This window comes from Crocodylus porosus, unplaced genomic scaffold (genome assembly GCF_001723895.1).
Source record: "Crocodylus porosus isolate Cpor-Errol unplaced genomic scaffold, CroPor_comp1, whole genome shotgun sequence".
Lineage (NCBI taxonomy): Eukaryota > Metazoa > Chordata > Crocodylia > Crocodylidae > Crocodylus > Crocodylus porosus.
The window spans coordinates 6,960,046-6,981,594 of NW_017728911.1; the positions used below are offsets into that span (position 1 = coordinate 6,960,046).

General features: G+C 43.0%; 2 protein-coding genes across 5 annotated transcripts in view; one reads left to right on the forward strand and one right to left on the reverse strand.

Annotated features, from left to right (window-relative positions):
• TMEM266 (transmembrane protein 266) overlaps positions 1–21,549 on the reverse strand; it is a 155,776-nt gene that overhangs the window by 100,222 nt on the left and 34,005 nt on the right. For all 3 annotated transcript variants that reach the window (XM_019533362.1, XM_019533363.1, XM_019533364.1), the window contains exons 2-3: positions 3,605–3,711; positions 735–923 (exon numbers count right to left, since the gene is read on the reverse strand). In XM_019533362.1, coding sequence (XP_019388907.1) covers positions 735–923; positions 3,605–3,618 — 203 coding nt within the window. In that variant the 5' untranslated portion in view covers positions 3,619–3,711. The remainder of the gene's footprint in view (positions 1–734; positions 924–3,604; positions 3,712–21,549) is intronic.
• NRG4 (neuregulin 4) overlaps positions 8,056–21,549 on the forward strand; it is a 97,731-nt gene continuing 84,237 nt past the window's right edge. For both annotated transcript variants that reach the window (XM_019533368.1, XM_019533366.1), the window contains exon 1: positions 8,056–8,246. Coding sequence is in view for 1 of the 2 variants with exons in the window: in XM_019533366.1 (XP_019388911.1) it covers positions 8,207–8,246 (40 nt within the window). In the remaining variant the exon portion in view is untranslated. The remainder of the gene's footprint in view (positions 8,247–21,549) is intronic.

The following is a 21,549-nucleotide window of genomic DNA, read 5'->3' on the forward strand; positions in this document are numbered from 1 at the left end:
CTTCCTGCCCTTTGGGCAGGGGGCTGGACTCGATGATCTCCCGAGGTCCCTTCCAGCCCTGATGTCTATGAAATCTATGAAATCTATGGACCTGGAAGTGGACCGGAAGTGCTTCTGGTCACCTTCCAGGTCTGCTGCTGAGCACGCTGGGGAGCCCCCCATGCTTCTGTGGGAGGCTCCATGCGCCCCAGCATCGCAGCATTCACGAGCCCCTGCTACCTAGAGGTATGTAGAAAAAACATTTAAAGCTGTCTCTATGTCCGAAACCCTCCGAATTGATTCGGAGGGTTTTGATTTGATTTGGAAAAATTAAAGGGTCCTCTGATTAGATTCGGATTTGGAGATTCGGCCACTGAATCGGGCTGAATCTCTGCCGAATCAAATCAGGGACTGAAGCTTCCCACAGCCCTAGTAATTACCACGCTGCAGCGGACTCCAGCATCACGTGTATCAGCATCCCTGCACTGAGAAATGGCATTGGGGGTGCTTTAACTAAAGCTTGCTTAACTAGCTTTAGTTAAAGCATCCCCACCACCAGTGAAGGGATACTGATACACATGATGCTTCAGATGCTTTAATAAGAGTGGCTCTCAGAGTGTATTCTATTACTGCTTCTGTAAAGGACTTCAATAAAGCTTTAGCTGCCCTTCTCTAGCACATGATTTTCTGTTATGTAAGCCATAAAAAACCTTTCAGATATATCTGTAAGTAACATTTACATACTTTGCACTTACCCTTCTCTTTGGTACTCCTCATCCAAATTTGATAAGAGCTGGGACCCTGCCACAGATAGATCAAGTGCAGCTAGTGGTAAATCTCGATAAGCAAAGTTAACAAGTTGCACAGGAGCTATACTTTTGGTCTCCTCTTCTACTTGTTGCGAGATGATCTCAACTTCTGAAATTCCACCTTCTATTGCAGGCCTAAAAATAAATAAGCAAATACAAAAACATAAGCACTGAGGAACAGGAAGCTTCCACAAGTAGCAACACTAAAAATGTACGTACAACAAAGCTTCATTGCTAGTTTACAGACATAATTTTTGACAATTCCTATGGAAAAGTGTTATGTGAGGCCAAAATCTACCATGTCTTGTCAATGAAGTTAACAGAAACTTCACAATCACAAAAAGACAAAAAATGTAACTCAGAGGGGCTGAAGTTGTTCGTGAACAAAAAACATGAACTGATACATTAATGCAAACATACTGAAAAACAAATTATGAACTGTATAGCAAGGTACACCTTCAGAACAGTACAGCAATCAATGCAAAGAATGCATGTATCTACATCAATTAAAAACTCACCTTTCTGAGCTTAGGTCAGTGATCAATGGTTACGTTTTCTACTGACTAGTAGAGAAATCAATGTTAATTAATATATAAATTATATCTTCCCTTTACTAGGTCTTGTCAAGTCAAAAAATTGTTTTAAAAAGATAGACATCTCTAGCCATACCCAATTAGAAAAAAAGAATGGCATATTATTTGACCTTCAGGGAAAACGATAAAGGAAGAACAAGGGAAAAAATATTATCTCTTTCTCTCTCTCTCTCAAAAGAAGCCTGGTCAATTTCTTCCCACCTAAACATATATGGGGCACTTATAAAAAACTGGGTATATATTTTCCTTTACCCCAAGTAAAATCAATGGGAACTCCACACCTATATTTTACTTCTATTATAACACTTACTTAGAGGAAAGCAAGATATTGCCAATTACTTATTTTATAACTCTGCACCTCTAAGATATTACCAGTTACTTGGCAATATCTTTCCACTAACTGGATGATATACTATACTATTTGTTAGAGAAGTAGCTTTCTTAGAAGAGGGATTGCAAGTTAAGTACTAGCAGGAATGGATTCTTTCCATTTTCAGCAATCATGTCTTCTTTCCATTTGACTTACTCTGGCCATGTCTACACAAGACACTGACTACACAGTAGCCTAATAATACTGCACAGCAGCTCATTGCAGTACAAACATTGTTAATACACTACTGCCCAGTAGGGCTGTGCGAAGCTTCAGTTGCTGATAAAATTCAGCAGAGATTCAGCCCAATTCAGCAGCCGAATCGCCGAATACAAATCAAATTAGGAGGCCCTTTAATTTTTCCAAATCAAGTTGGAACCCTCCAAATCAATTTGTAGAGATTTGACAATTTGGACATAGACACAGCTTTCTATGGTTTTTCTACATACCTCAAGGTACCAGGCAGACCCACCCCTCCCCCTGACTTGGTGACTGGTGCCTCCTGGGTCTGGGGGGCACCCAGGGTCCCTCTAAGGCTGACTGGCAAGCCAGGGGGGCATGGGGCTGGATCCCCCTGTGTGCTCGGCAGTGAACCTGGAAGTACTTCTGGTCCACTTCCAGGTTCACTGCTGAGCATGTGGGTGCCCCCCTGCGCTCCTGTGGGATGCTGCATCTGCCCTACCATCACAGCATTCAAGAGCCACGAGGTTTGTAGAAAAAACTGTCTATGGCCAAATCACTGATTCTCCAAATCAGCATCAAATCTTCAGATTCGGATTTTGCTGAATCGAATCAGGACAGTGATCTGAATCAACTAATCGAATCACTGTCCCCCAAATCAGGCCAAATCCAAATTGAATATGGCTCATTTTGCACACCCCAACTGCCCAGTATTATTAGGCTACTGTGCAGTAGCATCACTAAAAAGGCATTTGCTGATGCTACTGGACAGTAACTCTGCTTATTGCATATTTATTTAATATTTGATTATACAAGTACTAAATTAAATGCTCAGTAACCACAGTAACCTCAGCCCTGCCCAACTCCCTCCCACCCTCACTATGGGGGCCTCAATCCCCCCACACCAAGACTTACCTGCGTGTAGCTGTGGGAGCTGCTCTCATGCTGCCCAGCTGCCATGTGCATGTGTGTGTGTGCACGTGCACATGGCACCCCCTTCCTGATGGTACTCCTCCCACGGCACCCAGCCGCTTGCAGGCTGAAACTAGAGGGTGGTCAGACAGGGGGTGTCATGTGCACGTACATGCATGTGGCTGCCAAGCAGCCTGGAGAGCAGCTCCCGCAGGTAAGGGGAGGTGGGGGATTGAGGCCCCCATAAGGAGGGAGGGAGTTGGGCAAGGCTGGGGCTGGGGTTGTTGCCCAGCTGGGCAGTGCATGGGACTTGGGGACCAAGGCTTCAGGCTGCAGGGCCCCAGCAGAGAGTGGGACGGGGCCGTGGGTGCCTCGTCTGGGGGGTGGGGTAGTGGGGCACCAGTAGGGCTGTGGGTTGGGAGTGAGGAGCATGAGAAGGCCTGTGGGGAGGACAGGGACTGTGGGGCACCAGCAGGGCTGGAGGGGCCTTTAATTTTAATCACAGATTTTGGGGGTTTTTTAGAGAATCTGCGATTTTTCAGGGAATTTGTGATTTTTTTTTTAACCAGGAAAACCAGGATCCCTGCTAATCGGGGTTTGCAGACAACTGACCCATTTTTTCAACCCTTACTCAAAGGGTTAAATTATCTTCCCAGCAATACTGACACAACCTCCTTGGCATCACACTTTAGCACCATGGAAGTTTTTCACATTAGGATTTGACTCATTACATTTATAAAAGCATCTGAAATGGTACTTACTGGGGATTGGTCATGTTGGAAGAAACAAACCAAAAATCAGCTGTTGTTCCAGTATTTAGCTACTAAACTCCTCTGCAGATAATTTTTCACATTTCAAGGTGAGGTTTCTACAAGAGAGAAAACAAGCTAATTTAGAACTCAGTTGCCCTTACATATCCTTATTAATATTTGTTTTCATATGATGTTCTTTGTACAGCAGTATTATTTGCCATAAGCCATTCTCCTTTCTGTGGTAATTCCATTCTCAATTAAACCTTCTACATCCCAAAAATTAGAAAATAACAATAATTATAATTAAAATTACAGGTCCAGCTAAATAAAGGTAAATAACACATTATAGGTCCAGGTTTAAACTGTTGGATAATTCAGAATGATAGAGAAGACACAGGCAGAGATTTTCAAAAGAGGATAAGGATTTAGAGCAAAGGATTTAGAGCACAAGTCAAAAGATTTTTTTTCTCTAGATACTAGATAGATCTGTATGTTTAAGAATATCAGTTAAAACGAAGGAAAGATTTTTTGAAGTGGGCAAGGAATTTAGAAGCATGTGTCTCACTGACTTCTATGGCTTTTGCTATATCTCTTACCTATTGGAGAAAGTCTCTACCACTTTGTCTTTATTCATCTTATACGTACTGGATAAGTCAACACAGAATTTACTTCTACAGCTGACTGATGAGTTTGGATAATGGACATTCTTTGTTCAAAGCCTGACCATCTATGTGATTTCCAGGGATTGAGATAGAAAAACAAAACTATATTGGACAAGCTTGCTAGAGATAGACTAAAGCCTGCTGGGAGCAGCTCATGAACCACGTTGCCAACAAGCAGAACATTTCAACCCTAACTTTAAGAAGCAATTTAAAATATTGTAAAATATAATTAAATGCTTTGAACAAAACAAGTCATTGTTCCTTTAAGTTAAGTGCTTGGAAAAATGTAGTGTGGAGAACAGTGAAAAAGGAATAAAAATGAAAGTAAATGATATAATAAGAAGCTTTTAAAAATATTATCAGGATCATTCAGTGAATATAATTAATTATAATCAAATTAAGAACACCACTTGTGAAAGACAAAAATACTCTTATTTTGATTAACTGAGTTACGAATAAAAAGGGCAAAAAAATCCACCAGAAATGTATCATACTAACACTGAAAAAATGCTATTATTTTATTAAAATTAGACTGTCTCTCAAACGTTAAAAAATTTGCCTGAATCAATTACAACTTGGAACATTCAAATTAGTTAGGGTACCCCATGATTCTTTTTCCAAAAATTCATACAATAAATTAAAAAGGTTATAGCTACCATGTATTAAAATGGCACCAGGACTCTTAGCTATCATTTGATATCAAATAATTAGCCTAAGGTTGCACTATTTGTATAGCAATTTCTAAATCTTTATTTCACATACTGTAAACCTGTAACATTGTAAAAACCCATTTAAATCATTCTTAGATTGGTTATTATTACTGAAGTATTCTAAAGCCTAAGGTACAAATCTTAATTGCATGCAAGTAGACCAACAGTAGTCAATAGATTTTTTCACATAAATAATGGAAGCATGACTGGCTTCAATGTAGTAAATATATTTTAAAAAGAACATAGATGCTACATTGTTCTACGGGCTTACAGTATTGTAAACATCAGTGTAAAAATGGGCTTTGTTTGAGATAAACCTGCTCTGATGCACTGCAGACTTGATCCAATGCCAAGTTTTAAGCCAACGGGAATCATTTTGATGGCCTCAGTAGTCTGTGTATACTGATCAGGCTCCTGAAGCAGCAAAGCACCATACACACACCCTTAAAATTAATTAGATGGGGAAATTCCCAATGACTTCAATGGGATTTAAATATCTGCTTTACTAAAGTCTTACAGCTGGCACAAGGGAATTACTACCACAAATACAAATCAGTTTCCAATATAAAACCTTGCTTTGCGAGGCTCTTAGCTTCCTAAAGATTCTTTGATATGATCTTTTTTACGAGGAAGTTTGATTAAAATCCGGTCATGATTGTTTTGAGTGATAAGAGAATAAAAGACAGACAGTTCTATGTCTTTTGTGACTAAAGTATTTGAATAACTGAAACATAGATCACTCACCTAAATGATGCAAGGACTTCCTAGACTAGAAATGGTCAACTCAACCCCCAGCCTACAGGCTAAATCCATCCAGTGAAGCCATAGCACCTAGCCCACAGGGTTCCCCACAGGTCAGCAATTTGGTGGCAAGGAGCAGTGGCAATTAACATCACCACCTCTACCCTCCTGCCAAATTCCAAAGCCCCGTGCAGCCAGATTGACACTGGCTCATGGTCCTTTCCCATGCCCCCCTCTTTCCTCATGTAGCCAGATCAGGCCTGGGCCACATCCCTTTCCCTCTGCATAGCTGGATTGGGGCCCACCATGCCTGCCCTGTGGCACACAAGTTCAGGGCCACCAGTTGGATCCAGTCCGCAGAGGGACCAGGCACCACCCTTGCAGCCTGCAGAGCAAAAAGGCTACACCACTGTTCTAGATAAAAACATTGTCCCTACTCAAAAGAGTTTGCAGTTTTAAAAAGTATAATACATCTCTCTTTTTTGTTTGCCACTGGTAAAATGCCTTTAAGATTTTGGGCACAGACTATTAACAGAAATTGGCATAGTACAGTTCTGAAAGCTTCCTTTTACCCTATATTTCCCCCCCTTCTATTATTGTTCATTAGGATTCATCATGTCCATATTAACATAATACTCCTAAAACATAAAAAATAAACAAAGATACAATATCAGTGTTGCTAGCTTTTATGGGGTTTTCTCTGCAAGTGAGCAATGGAATTCTGGCTGGGGCTGGAGCCAGCTGTTCAATGACATGAGAAGCTCCAATAATCCTCTAGCAAATTTTTGTGCTGCCAGGGGAGAGAGTGGGAGGGAAACCCTTCTGACTGCCCAACCTGCCTGCCTCTTGAGGTAGAACAAACAATTGGAAATGCTAAAAGAAGCACGCAAAGCTCTTTTCGCCCTCCTCTTGGCAACCTGACATGATTCTTACAAGAAGAAGTGGCAGGGGTGTCAGAAAATGCTCAGCAGCTCCAAATGGCACTGCTTCCTCTTTCCATTTTGGGAGCAATGGAATAGCCTTTCTGCACCCCCTCCTGCCAGCACTCAGCCTGAGAAGGGGAAAAAGTGACAGATAATGCACTCTTGAAGCTGCTCCCACCCTACCTGGATACAGGTGAAGACTCTACTGCAGCTGCTCCATCAGGCTAAGGAAAGAACAAGGTAGGGAGGGAACTGGGTATTGAGAACTGTGGAAGGAACAAAGATGAGGCTGGAGGGGGCAGAGCTGATATGGATGTTGGATGCAGGTAAAAGAGCTGGGTGCAGATCTGAAAGTGAAAGGTCCAGCAGCTGGGGCCAAAATCACCTCTCTGAACACATATGTGTTGATCCAAAAACATCAAAACACAGATGAAGAAAAAATAATTTATAAAGGAAATCACATAATTTGGGAGGGGGAGATTGACTCATGATTGTTTAAAAAACTTTTGGTTATCAGTTTTGTAATTCCCCTTTTTTTTCTTGCCTCTCCAGAGAACAAGTTCAGTCTTTATTAGACTTCGTAAAACGTGCAATTTTTCATGTTCATAAAGTATTCTGTTCCAGGCATAAGCAGGTTAGGTTTGTGACAATTCAAAGAAATGTTATGCTAATCTCAGCACAAATACCAGGCTGGTTCCTTCTTTTTGGCACTGACAGCACTACAGGGAAAGGTGTGTCTGCCAGTAGGGCTGAAAGGGGCAATTCAACACTGTTCTGTAGCAAGCTACTCTCCTAATACTGATGGTTCCTGAGGGAGCAGAATCCAGCTCTCCTTAGCTAAAGGGATAGTTTCATGACACAGACTCTGTGAAGCTACTATAAGTGAAGAGTAAAGGCACAGGCAGGTGGCAGAGGAAAGTCAGGTCTCCAAAGGAACCTTCTGGGGGTGGGAGAAAGTGGCAAAAGTATGCAAGTAGCAATTAAATTACTGAATTAAAAGAACAAATGATTATTTGTAGCAAATGGGCATCCCAGTTTAAAGCCCTCAAACTGGACATACGAAGCTGTGAGCATCCTAAAAGAAATCTGATGATTCATGCTTCACTTACAGGAAGCCAACAGAACCCTCCCAATGTAAACCCTGATGTTTCCAGTAATTTATTTGTTGTCTTTTCCTTTTGCCTACAAATAACATCCTAAGGCCTTCCTGCAAAACTTCCTCACAGCACTATAAAACACTTTGAAGTTCCATGGAGAATACCTGTAATTGAGCGCTGTTTAAATGTAACTTGGACCAGCAGGGAGATTTCATTCCTCTGCTCTTATCTTTTGCTTACATTTCTAAAGGGTGTACACAGGCAAAAATCTGTGATGCAGTTGCCCTCCCCCCACTCTTCCCACAACTCTGTGACAATGGAGAGGAGGAGTGGCAGGGTACAGAGGTCATCCTGAGGATAGGGCTGGAACACCCCCAAGCAGCAAAGCTTTTCTGTGTACACCTCTCCCCATCTGTCCCATCCAGCACTCTGCAGACATGGCTTCTTCTGCACTGACACATTCAGCTTCTCAAGGAAAATGAAAACTAGACATCACATGGTGTGTACAGACTTTCCACGTGAGTAGGAATGATGTCCATTTTATCACAGTTAATTATTGTTTTCATTCTGTGGGGTATTCAGGATTGGCAGCAAGGAAAGATATAGAAGAAACAGAGTTCCTCTGGTTAAAATAAATAAACTGAATAAAAAGATATGATGAAAGGCTTCCCATCCAGGTTGCCAGCGTAGTGTGAAAATGTAGAGCTATTCCCTAGGCTGAAAACACTAAAATATTATCTTGCATCTATTGAGAGAAGAACTGGAGCCAGAATACAGCTAAAATTTGATGGGAAGCATGTCTATTCAGCCTTCTGAACTCTATATACAGTTGAAGAAATCAGGTTTATGGGCTAAGTCTCTAGTTCTGAAATGCCTAGGCTCCCTGCAATCCCAGTTTTAAAGCTCAGTGGGGCTGACCTAGCACTTCATAATTCCATGCTATGTGAATCAAATTATATACAGTTTACTGCATGTCTTTCTAAGATGAGATCCTAAACTCCATATCACCTCTCCCTAGATATTATATGACATGCCCAATAGTAGATTTTTATAGATGTGGAGCAAAAGCCTGAGGCAGTCCTTCCATCTATGTAAAGGTGGGCCAGATGGAGGTAGCAGTGCCCTAGTGCAGAAGAACATATGCCTACTAGTGGGAACACTGGTTTACAATGGGGGTGATCAACAGCCCCTGAGGAAATGGTGGCAGTTGTGTCCCCTGCCTTCCCAATGTCTATGTCCCTGCTATAGCACTAAAAGAGGGATCTGAGCTAGTGCTTTTACTAGAATTTCTTCCTGCTTGAGTTAATTCGCTTGTGTTTATATAGAGCATTGTATGTTAAGAACCATACAATGCATTGACTGGCTGTATGTCAATGTGACTGTAAGCATATACTATAGCTTGGAAAGTGCTTTAGGATGAAAAATGATACCTAAAAGTAAAGTGGATGGGTGAATATACTGCACACTAGACAGTAATTACAAAAATCAAATCAAAAGCAACCTCAAAAATCTATACCCTGAAACTTCTGTATTATAAACAGGATTTATTTTTAAGAGTCTTACCATATCTACATAGCAATAACATACTATGCATGCACTGAAGATTCAAGATTGGGGCGGGGGACGAGAGGGGGGAGAGAAGAAGTGAGGAAAAGCAGTTTAAACATTCTGGGCCAAAGTCTATGCTGACTTGTACTCTGTGCAACTGAGCTGAGGTCACTGTATATCAGGAGACCCAAATGGAAGTTAATTGTTTTCATGTATTAATTCACACTCTCATAAAAGTACATATATGTCATACAGCTCTAGTTTCCTGCACAAAAAGATATACACAAAAGCTGAAAATCAAAAACAGAACTAGATCCCTGGCTAAACCAAACTCATTACCCAATAAAATTTAACTTCTTCCTCCCACCACCTCCCAGCCCTTCACACACCACCTCAACGAAAGTTTGGGAAAATGGATAAGCCTTGCAATACACACTCTGAGTCAATACATTTAGGCAATATTAACAGAGATTTGAAGTGAATGCCAGAACAGCAAAAGGTTGTTTCACAAAAGCTAAAAAATGGAAAAAATCCTATGTCAGTCTGAAATAGTCACTGAATACAGCCTATATTGAATAATTTTTTAACATAGAATATAAGGTTCCTATTGAATCCCTGAATAACATTTTTTCCTCTTCTAAAGTTAGAAGGAAGGTGATTGGAACATTAAAGTTTTTATTATCCCTAGTGGAAAATTATAACAAAGTTATGGAGCTTCTCAAGAGGAGAAGAGAAACGGACAGAATGATATGAAATGTGAAAAAGTTATCATAAGAACATAAGAACTACAATTTACTAGGTCAAACCATAAGTCCATCTTGCCCAGGATCCTGGGTCACACAGTGGTAGAGAGTGGATACTGAAAGAGAGAGTGAACAGGGTATGACAAGGGTTTTTTCTTGCAGCCTCCAGCATTTAAAGTGTAGGAAGTTCAAATTCAGATGTTGTATCCTTAACTCCCGTGCCCCTTTCTTCTAAGAATTTGTCCAATACCATATTTACCCAAATCCAAGACAACTTTGAATTTAAGATGACCCCAATTATTAGATTTATATATGGAAATTTATAAATTAGATTTACACATTATTGAGATAAAATTTATAAATTTGTTACAATTTTTCATATACAACACCTAATTATTGAGGGTTATCTTAAATTTGTTCCTCCCACCACTGCAGTGGGGAAAGCAGCAGCAAGAAGAAAAGCAGCAGCAGAGGGGGCAGAGAGTGGGGTGTCAAATAGTTTGACCTGTGTCCCTTGCCCTCCTACACCTTCCCCCCTGCTGTTGCCTGTCCCCCCCCAACCACTTCCTCCCCTGGTGCCTTCCCCCTCCCCTCCAGTTGGGCAGGGGTCAGAACCACAATATACTCTTTGCCCCAGCTGGAGTAGGACCAGAGTCAGCACCAGATCTGGAGTTGTGACTGAGGGTAAGTGCCATTAGGGGTTGTGGGGAGGGAAGAGGGAAAGGCAGCAGGAGGGACCAGGTATGGAAGAGGCACAGGTAGCACAGGATAGGCAGGGGACAGAGGCTGCAGCTCTGACCCTGAGCCTGAACCCTGGCCATGGCCAGAACTGGAATGGCAGCAGCCACCTGCCCTCCCACCTGGTTCTTAAATCCAAGAAGGGGAATCCAAGGGGCTCCCCCTACCATGTTGAATGGGGAAAAGGCTCACTTTACATTTGAGTCAAAATGGTGAGTAGCCATTTAGTATGATCTTATGAGATCCTTCAAAAAAAGGAACATGACTTCTGCTAGGAGGAAAAATAAGTATGTCAAAAAACTTTCATAATCAGGAACATAGAAGGTAGCTGATTACAAAATTTTTTAAAAGATCCTCACGATCAAGATCTTTGTGCACGGACAGGAAGAGTTTAGTCAGCTGTATTAGTACAAATTATGTACTGTCTTTTCTCCCATTTGAGACACCCCAGAATAAGATGCACACTTCGTTTTGGAAGGGCAGAATGAAGAAAAAAAGGATTTTTCCAGAGCTATGGCTGCATAGTGGGGACAGAGCCTAATCCTCAGCTGACTCACCCTTCCTTTCCTGCTTAGCTAAATCTGAATGCCTAGCTGCTGCTAAAGACTAGCCTACATGGGTGGATCTAAGATTCTGAAAAGATCTAAACTAAGAATATGTGCTAAACAGTTAAAGAGTCTGAGTTAAAAAGTCTGTGAAAGAGTCTAGGAGTAGCTAGCAGATAGCAAAAGTGTCATAAGATTAGCTTGATTAGTGGAAGTCAAGACCATAAAAAAGGAGAGGCCATCATTAACATTTGTAAAGAACTATGAGCCACTATGCCAACTGCCAGTTGCCTGAGCAGTAACACTGCAGCTCTTGCAATCTACGACAGGAATCAAACCAGGTTGCTTCCAACCCCTTGCAGAAAATCAGTTTTTCTACTTAATCAGCAGATTCTCCCTATGCCTGGAGAAAGGTGTTTGTACCTAAAAGCTTGCAGAGAACAATTTTTCCAACTATTCAGCTGGTCTAACTAAAGATAGTACATTTACCCAAATAACCCTGTCTGCCTTCTCTACTTAATACATGCACCCTTTTTTTCCCGGGGGGGGGGGGAGGGGGCGTATTTTGAGGGAAAAGTACATGTTGTTTGTGAGAAAATACTTTACTAAAACTTGAAACTATATCGCCTGAAGTGAAGAAAGGCTGAGAACTCCAGATGCCATCTGATTTACTCTCTTACAGCCAGCCTTCTCAGCCTGTCTAACATTTTTTTAAAGTTTTAAAACAGGGGTTTTAACTTTTTTTGTCTAAGTATCCCTGGCGGCTGGATGCCAAGTGGGGGGAAGGAGGGAGCAGCATGCAGCTGGATGCCGAGCAGGGGGTGGGAGGGGTGTTATGCAGCCCGACGTGGAGCAGGGTGGCAGGGACAGTGTGTGGCCAGGTGGGGGCAGAGCACTGCCACCGCCTCCCAGGAGCAGGGCTGGGGTGGGGCAGGAAAGCTCAGACTGGTGTGAGGGTAGCAGTACCTCTCTACAGGGCGGGGAACCTCACTGGGCTGGTGTGTGATAGTGGCAGTGGCTGCAATGGTTCCCTGCCCCGCAGAGGGGCGCTGCTGCCCTCATCCTGCCCAGCTCTGCTCCTGGGAGGCGGCAGCACTCTGTCCCTGCCTGCCCATATGTACCCCCTAAGACTGGTCCATGGACCTCCAAGGGTATGTGTACCCCTGGTTGATAACCCCCATTTTAAAACATCCATATCTGGAAATATTTGCCACATTAAAAAAAAGTTTTAATTTTGTACCTGTGCTTAACTATCAGCCTCTCCTGTGGCAAAATACTATTCTAGAGGATATATGAAAAATGTTTTCTGAAGACAATTGGGAGCCTAAAATTCTGAAGTGAATCCCTGAGAATCCCCACTGATATATGAATCAGCGCTTTCCTGCTGGCATTCACCAGCCAGGAATAACACTAGTCCAGTTTATAAGCTATGGATTGAAACTCTTCCAGCATTTCACTGAGCTATGATAACTATGGCTCAAGTGGAGAACACTTAGAATTTGTGTATGGGGTCTAGATAGTATTTTGCCACAAGAGAGGTTGACAGTTCAGCACAGATCCAAGTAATGTAAAATGAGACATCCTCACAGAAGTAAAAATTCAAATGCATTACTGAGAGATGACTAGTTTTAAGCAAGCTGTTCACTACCTCCAACAGTTTTGCTGTTTCATACTTCACTGGTGCTATGGTGGGACCCCTCCAAGTCCCATCCTAGTAACTCCTAGGCACATAGTGTAACATTTCAAATATCTTTTCTGTTGCTGTTGGTTAGGCTTGACATAAAACTCTCACAGCATCTGGTAAAGCATGCTTAATTTCATGAAATCTTGTGATATACAGACATATATATACATGTATCATATATATGTATATGTGATACACACACACACAAACAAAATCTACTTTGGTTACTCTATATAAGGTGCACATCCCTGCTTTCTATAAAACTCATACCATAAGAGTTCTAATAAAAATATTTCTTATTTTAGGTAAATATTTTTGGAAAGTTTTAAAGAAACTATTCAATGAGTTGTAGTTATATGAAATAAAGTTCTGTGTTATTTCATTAAAAAAACCAAAATCAAAAAATAAAGCTCTGTTCAGCTAAGTCAAGTTTTAAAACCATTCAAATGGAACAAAGATAAAGCTGAATGAAATGTTAAGACAAATTAGTATATTCACAGAAAAATACTGACTGAAGTAACCAAAACCATTCCACTTCAACAGTATCAGCCAAAGGAAAACAATAAATTGAGAAGACAGAACATTTAATTTCAACCAAATGGTTGAAAACAAAATGGTTAAAAACAAAATGGTTTTGACTTTTGTTTTCTAAATATGTGAGAGACCAATTCTGGCAAGAACATAAAAGAAAACATTGCTCTTTGGATTAAACAAAATGCTTTGTTAGACCTAAAACAAATGTTTTTGAGGGTGTTCATTTTTATACTTTTTCACTGTTGGTCAATCTAAACCAATTTTTGTTTTGAGTTTTTAGTTCAGCCACTGAACCAAAAAATAATTATTTTCACAGCTCTACATGTAGGTAGATAAAAATAAAGAATAGTTATTGTGTTTGCTTTGAAAAAAAGCAAAATTGCTCTTGAGAAAAATGTATTGGGCTCTTGTGGTAAATTAACTTCCTCATCAATTTGAATATGTGTTGGAATAGGTTAGATGTTTTACACTCCAGTTTCCTGATCCTTCCCACCACTCTCACAAGGGAATCCAAAGGAGTTGCCGTGAACAAGGAGAGAGGTGCAAGGGATTTCAGAGGTTATCGTATTTCTAAGAAAGGGAAACAGACAGTGGACTTCGCAATCTTGAAGATTTTACTGGATATTTATCCTACATTGCACAGATGAAAAAATGACTCATGATAAAAGAAAGATATTTAGGTTGGAAAAATAAAGCCCTGAAAAATTAAAAAATGCCAGATCTGCAGTTGTTCATGCAACCATAATTCCACCCCCTTGTGGGACTATCCTGTGTGCTGAATAAAGCAGAATGCTGTGACAAAAAATAGCATGTGAATATGTAATTAAAGACTGTCAGAATCCAGATGCACAGACTGAATATGCAATTTCCTAGATATTTTTAAGAGGGAAAAGGAATGTAAAACACGGTCTTATGCAATGTAAGGAACTGCCTATGTCCTTAGACCAACACAACTACAACCAACACCCCTGTAAGGAACAGTAATACTCTATCATACCTCAATCATCAGGGCTTGAGCCCTGTGCTTTCAAGCTGTGTAGCAATGCTAAACTCTAGGACCAATTATAATTTAGAGGAAGGAAGAAAAAACTGTTTCCTGGGGTGAGGAAATGGGTCAATGGATCTATGTGCTGGCACCAGGAACAGCCCAGTTCAGCCCTTGCTCTTCCCTGTTCCACATGCTGCTCCCAAAGGGAAGAAACATGCTGGGACTATGTGCTCTGTTCAAGAAGTGTATATTGAAAGTGAAGTCTGTCTTCTTTGTCCTCTCACTCCCCAGGAAGATAGGGAATACCTGCTCCACATGTTACTTCCCCCAAGGGACAAATGGGACTCAGAGATCATGTCTACTCTATGGATGTGGTTTGGCAGGGGTGTGTGAGCTGGGTTCTCTCCCCATGCTCCTCAGCTCTGTTCTAGCAGCTCCCAAGCATCCTCAGTGCAGCATGTGCTGCTGCAGCCTTGGGCCACAATCTTTCAGTTACTTTGGCACCCTACCAACCTTTTCCTGAAAAACACAAGGCACAGTGAGGAAAAGCATTGCTTAACAGTTTACAATTTAGTTGCACCTGAACAGAATGTCATAGGACAAAAACTTATTCCTCCTGTCGAAAGGGCCTCTGGCAGGATGAATTTTACTGTCCTGCTCCAACAATGGATGTGATAGAGCATCTCATCAAAATACAGGAATCTTATACAGTGGAAGCCATTAGGCAACCTAAAAATAGCATTTGTTAGCTCTCTTGCTAAGAAAGAGGCAGGGACTTTAACCAGGGAAAGCATCTGAAGCTGCCAGACCCGTTAGGCTGGATGAGCATCCTCATATTGGCACTCCACCTCAATAGGTCAGTGTCCCCAGAGGGAAAACTCTGAATGGGACCTGTAGGCCAACCAAGGTTAGGTGCTGTATGAACACAAGGAGTCCCTGCTCTGGCGACCTTCAAATCTAAATAGATGTGAATGACTCCTTGCTGGAGAAGGAATAAAACACACCAGCAGGACTGCTGGCAAACAGTCTTTTAGCTCAACTGTTTTGGATTGTGGGGGGTTCATAAAAGAAGGATCAGATGCACAGAAAGAAAAGTGAAGGGAATAGCAATGAAGGGGGACAGGGCAGGGAAGAAGAGATAAGACTTGGGAGGTAGACATGGAACAAAACCATGGCAGAGACTATGAGGAAGAAGGGGAGAGAAAAAGATGGCTGAAGTAAATAGGTAATCGGGCTATGGTGGAGACAATACAGTCAGAACTGAAGTAAGCTCCTGGAATGACTGAAGTTTCTTTCTGTGGCTGCTTATTCAGGTGTTTCCACTTGTTGGAGTCTCCAGCTCACTCCTGTCTGCATTTGTCCCTCAAGGCAGAAGTATAAAGGGGGTGAGAAAAAGTATCACAGGTAGTGCCCTGGAATGGATGGAGGGATCTGCTTCACAGGCTAGGGACAGAAGTTACATATAAACCAGTTTAAGTGATCAGAAACTGGTTTAAATCTGTAACAGAACAGAAGTTAAGTGCACATAAACCAATTTCAAAATGGCCAAAACTGGTCTGAGATTGCTCCAGCGGCAGGAGGAGGACCATGGCCAGACACTGGTAGCCTGAAGAAAAGGGGGAAGTGGCGATGACACCAACACAGCGCTGGCTCCATCCAATGCTGAAGAACCCCTCAGGCAGGGCCCACACTACAGGCCCTGGGACGAGTCCCTCAGAGAGCAGCAAGTGGCACCCAATACAAGGCATGTCCAGCCAAGGGGAGGGGGCGCAGGTGGGGGAATGTGAATGTGACCTGGCTACAGACATGGAAGATGTGTGGGGGGGGGGAAGCCAGGGCTAATCATGGACCCTGACTCACTACTGCCTCCCACTGTCGCAATGCAGCCTGAGCTGGGGTGGCCCAGGAGGGTGTGGGTCAGCACCCCCTGCCTCCTGCCCCACACGGGGGTTGCAGTTTGCAGGTGGACTGAGGCTGGAGCACAGCTCCCTGCCTCCTCCCTCTCCTGGTGGTGGCAGAGCAAACCTTCATGGCAGGCAGAAGTAAGGCACCTGTCACCCACCACCTGCTCACAGCCGTGCCAGACACTTGGGGCAGGCTGCCTTGGGCCAGGGGCATGGGCAGTGGTGAGGGGAGGCAATGGACTGCTGCAGCCCAGTCTGGTCTGGCTCGGCCCAGCAGCCCAGGGATATGAGCAGTGACTGACCTGTAGAAGCCTGCCCTGAGCTCCTGGTGGGTGACAGGTGCCTCACCTTTGCCTGCCATGATGGTTTGCTCTATTGCTGCTGCTGGGAGAGGGAGGGGGCAGGGAGCTATGCTCCAGCTGCAGTCCACCTGCAAACTGCAGCCCCTGTGTGGGGCAGGAGGTGGCAGACACTGACCTCCACCCCTTCTGATGGGGTGGGGAGCCACGCTCCAGCTGCAGTCTGCCTGCAAACCACACCTCCTGCACAAGGCACAGAGGTGGCAGGCGCTGACCTCCACCCCCTAGGGCCACCTCTCTCAATGGGAGGCAACGATGAATCAGACTCCGTGATTAGCCCTGGCTCCCCCCCCACCTCCCGTCTGTGCCTGCAGCCAGTTACATCCCTCCTCCTTTGCTCCCTCCCTGTGGCTACACCTGCCTCGGCATTGGGAACTGCTTGCTGCTCCTCTGAGAGACTCAGCCCAGGCACTGCAACATAGGCCCTGTCTGAGGGGATCTTCAGCATGGGATGAAGCCAGTGCTGTGTTGGTACCCACACCACTCCCTCCTTCCCCTTAGACTACCAGCATCTGGTTTCTGTGGCCCTGGGGGGATTAAACCCCCACTTCCACTCAGGCTACTGTGGTCTGGCCATGCTCCCAATCCTGCTGCTGGAGCAGTTAGTGAGTGTGTAGGGATAGGGGGGCTGGGGACCCCTAGCAGGGGCTGGTTCCCCCCATTGCCTCCAGACACATCCTGGCTGGGGTCCCTGTAGGCCAGGATGTGGGTTTAGATCCCTCCCCAATCATACTCAGGCCTGCTGAGGGCTGGCCATGCCCCCACTCAGCTCAGTTTCCCTACAGCAGAGGACTCGCTCTAGCACCCGCTGGTTTCTGTAGGCCAGTGCAGGCATGTGGCTGCATTTCCTGAATCAAAAGTGAATGTCTATTCATTTGTAAATCAGTTCAATCTATGCAGGTTAGACTAACCTGAAAAGATTGAATCAATTCAGGCTTGGGCTTTTTGAATGTCTATAACTAGCTACAAAGTTCAGGGTCTACAGGGATGCTCAGGTGAGGGCTGGCAACTTAAAGGTTTGAATCTTACTCTTCTAATTTTCAAAGACAAGTAGGGTTGACCTGTTTAATACTTGGACAGGCAACCATTTGAAAATCCTCTGTATTCTGTGTTTGGTGCCTTCCGCGTTCGCAGTAGTGTTGCTAACTCACACCATTTTATTAAAGGTCCTGTTATATTTGATGTTTTACTTAAAGCCCCAATGCCTGGAGACAATTTCAATTTTCACTTGAAACAGAAGTCTCTTGTGTTTGCAGGAAAAAAAACCCTTGTAAATATGAAATGAGTATACTCTAATAACTCTAAAACTAATAAAAATTAACCAAAATGTATTGTTTAAAGAAAAATGAATTGGAGAGCCACGGGGCCACCTTATGAGTTTCAGACACTTACTGCTGTAAGGCTATGGACAGACATTCAAAAAGCCTGAGCCTGAACTGATTCAATCTTTGCAGGTTAGTCTAACCTGGCTAGGCTGAACCAGTTTGTAACTGGACAGACACTCTCTCTGAACTAAGGAAATTCAGGTATATGCCTGCAGTGGCTCAAGCTAGAAGCTGGGGGGTGCTAGCATAGCCCTCCCTTCCCTTCCAGAGTGCCAAGCTGGGGGTGGGGCATGGCCAGGCCCAGGCAGGACCTCTGATTAGTGAAGTCTGCCTGTAACATCCCAGGCTTTTTCCCCATTTACTGCTCAAGGGGCAGGAGTGTTGCCAGCCCCCAGCCCCCTGCTAGCATTCTGAGGCAAGGAGGGTGTGCAGTGTATGCATCTGCTGATGCTTCGGAGCTTTTCAATCTCCCTCTCCCTGCCTCTTTATACTGTCTACGGCAAACTGACAGGCGAGCAAGCCAGCAGGGAGCTGATAACAGTGTTTATCAACACTTCATCAAAACAATAGCTTCTCTCCATTAATTCACACCCTTCTTAAACAGTTTACCAGCTGACTTGTTGATTAGCTACAAAAACACCCTAAGTGGTCACTGTTCTGTCTGTCTGTCCCACTGAAACTGGAGAGACTTACACACGGAAACCCCTCTCAGCATTAGCTAGCATACTACATGTCAACAGTCTGTGGGCCTAGGTTCCATGCTGTGGGAGGGAGGTGGGGATCCCAGCTTGTCTAGCAACCAGCAAGAGAGGGTAGGGCAGGGGGAAGTCAGGCAGACCCTGCTGTACCTGCAGTCTCTGCCAGAGCTCTGGCCAGGGAGCAGAGGGGAAGGGCCAGCCCTGCTATGGAGCAGGGAGCCCCGCCCAGTCTAGAGAGCATGCTGGGAAAGTCTAGTTTATCTTAAACCAGTAAGGGGTCTGGGACAGACATTGCATAAAATGGTTTGAACCAAATCAGTTAAGTCTGATACTACATTCAAACAGGTTTATCTCAAACTGATTTCAGCCATTTTCAAACTGGTTCACATGCACTGAACATCTGTTCTGTTACAGGTTTAAACCAGTTTCTGATCACTTAAACCAGTTTATGTGCAATGTCTGTCCCTAGCCTAGGTGTTGTAAATACACCACTAGTACAAAGAAGTACACTCTCAATAGAGCTGTTTGTCTGGGCCAGCCAACAGGAAATTTAGTTTTGGATTTTGTTTCTGGTCTCTTTAAGCTCATTCCTTGGTGCTGCAGTGAATTTAAATGACAAAAAGTCACTAGCCTGCAGCCATGTGCTGTGATCTTTTCAGTTCTCATCAACTGAGCAAGACAGACCTAGTTAGTGTTTGGAAGGGGAAGGTGAAGTGAATTCCTTTAAAAGTCTACATATTTTCTGCATCTATTTAGTTCTACCTAGGAGTTTTTCATTTTTTGCTTAACTTTAAGTATTTTCATAGATAATTTTTACAAACATTTAATAATATGCATAAGGTAGAAATCCTAATTCAATTGAAGTCAATTTCAAAACTCCATTGGAGTTAGAATTTTAGTTATGGTGTCTACGCATTTATGCATTAAGGTTGCCTTTTGTGTTCTTTTTATTGCAAGGAAATCTGCCTCCCTATTCAAGCCTTGCAGATTTCCACTTCTATCAATTAAAATCCCTCAACCTGGATCATCCAAATTATACTCACCTTCTGGACAGGAACACTTTCAGAGACCCTCTATGCCGTTTTTTAATTTTCTAGAGGCGTAAATGTCAAGCAATGAGCAATGCTACCTTTCCACATGGAAGGTTCAGCAAATGGGGGGAGGAAGGGGAGAATGAAACAAATTAAAACACCCCAAACAAAATTTCTGCATTTATATGTCTCCTTGCATTTGAGGATGTGAATGCATTTTTACAAACACTGCTCACGTGAAGAAGATGAATGTTATATTCATATTACAAACTGAAAACTGAAATAAAGGTTATTTGACCTTCTTAGTGTCAAACACAAGTCAAGGACATATCTTTGAATAGAACCTAAGCAACCTTATACTAAGAATGTTCTTCTATTAAACAGCACTCCCCCTTTCCACACAGACCTAATAAGATACATATTATTAAACAAAACTGGAAATTTAGAAAAAGTGAAAGTTAAAGAACTCCTGCCATGGCTGATTCAATACAGAAGGCTATTCCAGCTGTGTGTGCAGCATAGCTTTTGAATTATAGCCCTGCTTTCAAATTCTTCTGTATAAACTAGTATAGGGGAAGTCAAATTCAATATATGGAAGTGAAGATTTCATATTGAAAACCCACTACACTACAAATGAAAACTGCTACTTTTGAGAAATTCCCAGGGCCCATCATCATTCATAAAAGCTATGGGAATCCTTTCAGAAAGGACCGTATATTTAATTTGTAGCTTTACTGCATATTTGAAACGCAACTGCATAATGGTGCATGATCAGCCTGCTAAGCTGAAATTCACTGCTCTTATCCCAAAATCAAACTTCTTCCTCGTAATTTAAGTTTTGGTGACAAATGAGCTGATTTCTTGAACTGTATCTCATCATGATGGCATACGGCAGAATTTGCCATGCTGAATCAGATGGTTAATCAAAATCTTACAAGCTGCCTAGGATTCCAGAACAAGACACCATATAGCAGAGGTTTCCAACCTGTGGCACATGTGCCACAAATGGCAGAAACCTTCTGTATGTGGCACACGGTAGATCAGGGAAGGGGCATACAACATAACAGCAGATAGAACAGAAAGCAGAGAAGTGTATCAGGCAGAGAGCACAGAGCAGAAAACATAGCATAGATCAAGCAGAAGATTGGGATCAGAATAACACTCAAAAAGGATACAGAACTAGTTAGTGGCACACCTGCAAAAAAAGCTGGACCCCCACTGCCCTATACCATGTATCTTGTGCAATTCTGTACACAGAGGTGAAATTACTTTGTGACACCTTTTACAGTTGATTAGCTGTATAAGATATTAAGTTGTATTTTATCTGCCTCTTATGTTGGACAATCAAAGTAGGAATTCTGGAGTTTATTAAAGAAAGCATGAAAGTATATTTTTTAAAATCACAGTTGTTACTAATTATTACTGTCTGGATACAAGTTGTGTTTTGGAGATCTGTGACTAACTGTTTTTATGTAGTAAAACAGAGCTGGCCTGAGGGCCTCATGTGACCCATGAGGGGTTAATGTGCAGCCCCTGGGCCCTGGCTCCTCTCATGCTCCAGCTGGAGTCTCCCTCCTCCAGCTGCTGCTTCCTGTGTTTGCCCCAGGCTAGAGGGAATTGTGGCAGTGCAGGGAACTAAGGGTGAGTTCGGGGTTACACTGGTGATGGGAGGGAAGAGGAATCAGGGGTGTGTGTGTGTGTGTGTGTGTGTGTGTGTGTGTGTG